Raw genomic sequence first — 2578 nt, forward strand, 5'->3', positions numbered from 1 at the left:
CACCAGCGGGCTGCGGCCGCCCGGGGAGGCCGGCGCCGGGCTCTGCCTGCCCCTCTGCGGGGTGCAGGGGGCCGTGGCGTGCCCCGCGCCCGGGCAGCTCCCGCTGCCGAAGAGCCCCGTCTCCGCCGGCTTGCGGGCCAAGGAGCCGGTGCTGTTGTACAGGCCGAGGGGGCAGCGCCGGGCGTCGGGGGCCAGGCCCTTGCGCAGGAGATGGAGCCGGCCCGCGTTGAGGTTGGGCGTGAGGCAGCGCGGGGGGCTGTAGGTCCCGGGATCAGGGCTCGTGGTGGCCACCAGCCAGGGCCTCCGGTCCACATCACGGGCGAACGGCGGGGGCGAGGCGGCGCAGCCCTCTTGGGGGCAGAAGCGGACAACCCCCCCAGCCTGGGCCATCCTGCTGGAGGAGGCACCGAGACGTCAGGTCTGGAGCCAGGCAGGGCAGCACGGGGACAGCGAGGAGCTTTCCCAGCACCCCTGAGATGACGGCTGGGCTGAAGGGCAACACATCCTTAGGCAGCCCTAAGAAAAAGGTGAGAACAGCAGGTTAGAGGAGAAAGGGCACAAGGAGAGGGGAATCCAGGAGGCAGGCAGGCAGGAGACGGACCCACGACCTGACCAGCGCAAACCAGAACTTGGCCCAGGTGCRTGGGACACAGGTGGCCCAGGAAGAACGGGGACCTGGTGGCCCTGTCTCCAGACCCGCAGCTCATCGAGGAGCTGCTGCCTCGTGCTGACGCTTCTCCGACAGGCCAGCACTGCACACACACCGGGCGAGGGTGCACAATGCACTTTTGAAGTACTTAAAAAAAAAAAAAAATTTAATCTGATTGTTTTTATCTGAATCAATTTAATCCTGGTTTAAATTGAATATATCTACTATGTGCAGTCTACTAAACTCACTTCAATAAGGGGGAAAAAAGATACACTGGATCACTGAGACATCCTCAAATTATACTGGCTGAAGGGGTTTAACAAAACCCAGAAGCTGCAGGACGCCCCTCTCTCYGGAGGTCAGCTTGTGTTTTAAAGTATGTTGCACTGTCACATGCTGCAGCCAGTATCTGYGGCACAGACAGGGCTGTCAGCACCGGCAGATCCACAACACTGTTACAAGCAGCCTGCCCCGCGGGTACCGAGCCTGCCCGGCAGAGGGGCACGTGTGGGCGCACAACCCGGCCCGCACGCAGCTCGTGCGCCTCTCTGCCACCTCTGCCCAGGGGCTGTTTACTTGGCCCTGTGACTGGTCGCCCCAACGCGGTGGGGCCGGAGGTTACGCTGGGGGGCAGGGACCTGGAGCCCTCATCGGCACCGCTGGAGGGCTGGGGTGACTTCTCCTCCTTACAGTGGAGCCAAGACTTGTATTTATCTTTCCCCGAGTTTCTCCGAATTCCTGGTGTGCAGAAATGATTCTACCTTGACTCCTTTTGGCTTCTCACAGATGCAGAGATAATAATTCCCTCACTTAGATCCTTTCATTTGAAAGTAAGAAACCAAATGCCATCTGCAAATGGAGGAAAGCATGATTTCTTCTTCCTGTTTCCGAGAGCAGACCAGAGAGGTTTAAATTTCCAAAAATCAAGAAGCTGAAAGATGTGGGACTGGATATTCCAAGGTGTTTAGGCTCAAGAGATGCCAAGACATAACTCAAAATAGCCAAAATCACCCACGTGGAGCAGGCGCCTATCTATCAGCACTGTTACACTTCTAAAAAAATCTGGCTCGTACTGAGCAGTGGCAATCTATAATTCACTCACTGCACTAAACAGTCTCCTGTTTAACATGTTAGTTACTTGTTTTATAATCTTTTTGCCCCTTATGGCGGTGTTCACACTCAAGGTTGCTTAAATTAACTGATAAATAATAACGATGCGGGTTTTATATTTTTCAAAAGAAATTCCAGTTTTTATCCAAATGCCTACTAACACACATGCCAAGGAAAAAAAGTTATCACTAAAAAATAGTTGGCATTCACTGTAACATAGGCTGTTTTATATAAATTTGTTATCTCAATACACGCAAGTTATTGCTAAAATAAATGAGGGTGAAATGAATGGGATGAGCACAGTGTGTCCTCCTGGTTATCAAAGGAGGATTATCAAATTCAGTGTAAAGGCCATATCTGTCTACAAGTCACTGCAGCTGGATTGTTACACCATCCAGCGGAGTGAGCCTTTCTTTAATCATAAAAGCTAAAAAGCACAAATACAATAGAGATGAAAAAAAAAATCAATGATGTAGCTAAGGTTTCCTCCTTGCTGATTTAAATCATGAATCAAACTGATGCTCTTAAAATCACTGTGATGAATGGGCCGGGCTGCGAGGCACTCGAGGGCTGGAGGGAGCCTTTCTGGTCCCAGCGCCTCAAGGCAGAAGTCTCGCAAAGGCCGGCTGCGCGGAGGGAGGCCCGGCAGCCCAGGCACGCGGTCACAGAGGAGGACTCTGGCGCCGCAGCGTGACAGCCGCCGGCTGCCCATCGGCGGCGGCTTTCTGTTCGGTAAAGCATCTTACACGTACAAGAAACTTGCTCCTCCGGGCTGCCCCTTCCTCGCCGCCAAAGGGGTGTCCGGGGGCTGTCGCGGCC

At 54.1% G+C, this 2578-nt stretch overlaps 1 protein-coding gene across 1 annotated transcript in view; it reads right to left on the minus strand.

Moving 5' to 3' along the window:
* The window catches only part of PSD (pleckstrin and Sec7 domain containing), a 46724-nt gene extending 46334 nt beyond the window's left edge, over nt 1–390 (minus strand). The window contains exon 1 of the mRNA XM_026068699.1: nt 4–390. Within this exon, the coding sequence (XP_025924484.1) occupies nt 4–390 (387 nt within the window). The remainder of the gene's footprint in view (nt 1–3) is intronic.
* Nucleotides 391–2578: the final 2188 nt, after the last annotated feature.

This window comes from Apteryx rowi, unplaced genomic scaffold, assembly GCF_003343035.1.
Source record: "Apteryx rowi isolate R43461 unplaced genomic scaffold, aptRow1 scaffold_279, whole genome shotgun sequence".
Lineage (NCBI taxonomy): Eukaryota > Metazoa > Chordata > Aves > Apterygiformes > Apterygidae > Apteryx > Apteryx rowi.